Consider the following 890-nt stretch of genomic DNA (forward strand, 5'->3'; position numbering starts at 1 on the left):
ATAACCTTTTACATGAATCATCTTTTTACCCATTAACATTACAATACTCATCACTTAGATCCAGATATCTATTACAGATCCCATTGTACACCATATCAGCATACTGCTCCAGCATAATGTATCCGAGGTGGTTGACGTCGTGACATTTCCAGTCGTAGGTTATGGGCGTGAGTCTCCTTGTCTTCATACATTCATTGGCGTAGATGACCGAGAGCGGTAGCGTTGAATCCCATAGGACCACGCCCGTTCCTTGCAATAGCTGCCGTGCGATGTCGTTGTACATCTCGGTGGCCTGAAAGTTTATGCCAGTAGACGTGTTCTTTCGGCGCATTGCTAACTGGTAAGAAGAGGGAGGAGACGTAAGTAAACGGTAAATGAATAAAGGGAGAAATGACAAGTTGTAGGTAAGTCGAAGGAAAATTATACAAGACACAAATAAACAAAAGGGAAACGATAAGAGGTAAATGGTGTAAAGTAGAACGATGTGAAAAAAATAAACAGATGAGAAATAATAAACGATAAATTAACAAACGGAAGTCACTAAAAACGTAAAGTAATAGTTAAAAGAAGTTAAACTGCGTTAAGATAGCAGAAGGAAGATAATTAGAGATGAATAAGTAATGAATAGCCAAAGGGGGACCAAGGAGATACTGCAAAAGCTAAACAAAGAGAAAGGGACGATATGTGCAGAGCAAACGGAAGGGAACGATGATGTGATAAAGCAACGAAGATACTAAACAAAGGAGGAACAAAAAGTGCAATACAAATGGGAAACAAGGTGTGATAATTAGCGAAATGGGGAACAGTAAGACGACCATAATCAAAAGCAGTAAGTAGAAGGAAAACATCAAGAAATAGACAAAGAGGGAACACGTGTCTACGTAAATGAA

At 39.1% G+C, this 890-nt stretch overlaps 1 protein-coding gene across 1 annotated transcript in view; it reads right to left on the minus strand.

Annotated features, from left to right (window-relative positions):
• Nucleotides 1–6: 6 nt before the first annotated feature.
• The window catches only part of LOC119582157, an 11,029-nt gene continuing 10,145 nt past the window's right edge, over nucleotides 7–890 (minus strand). Inside the window, exon 5 of the mRNA XM_037930395.1 lies at nucleotides 7–337. Coding sequence (XP_037786323.1) covers nucleotides 26–337 — 312 coding nt within the window. The 3' untranslated portion in view covers nucleotides 7–25. The remainder of the gene's footprint in view (nucleotides 338–890) is intronic.

This window comes from Penaeus monodon, chromosome 15 (assembly GCF_015228065.2).
Source record: "Penaeus monodon isolate SGIC_2016 chromosome 15, NSTDA_Pmon_1, whole genome shotgun sequence".
Lineage (NCBI taxonomy): Eukaryota > Metazoa > Arthropoda > Malacostraca > Decapoda > Penaeidae > Penaeus > Penaeus monodon.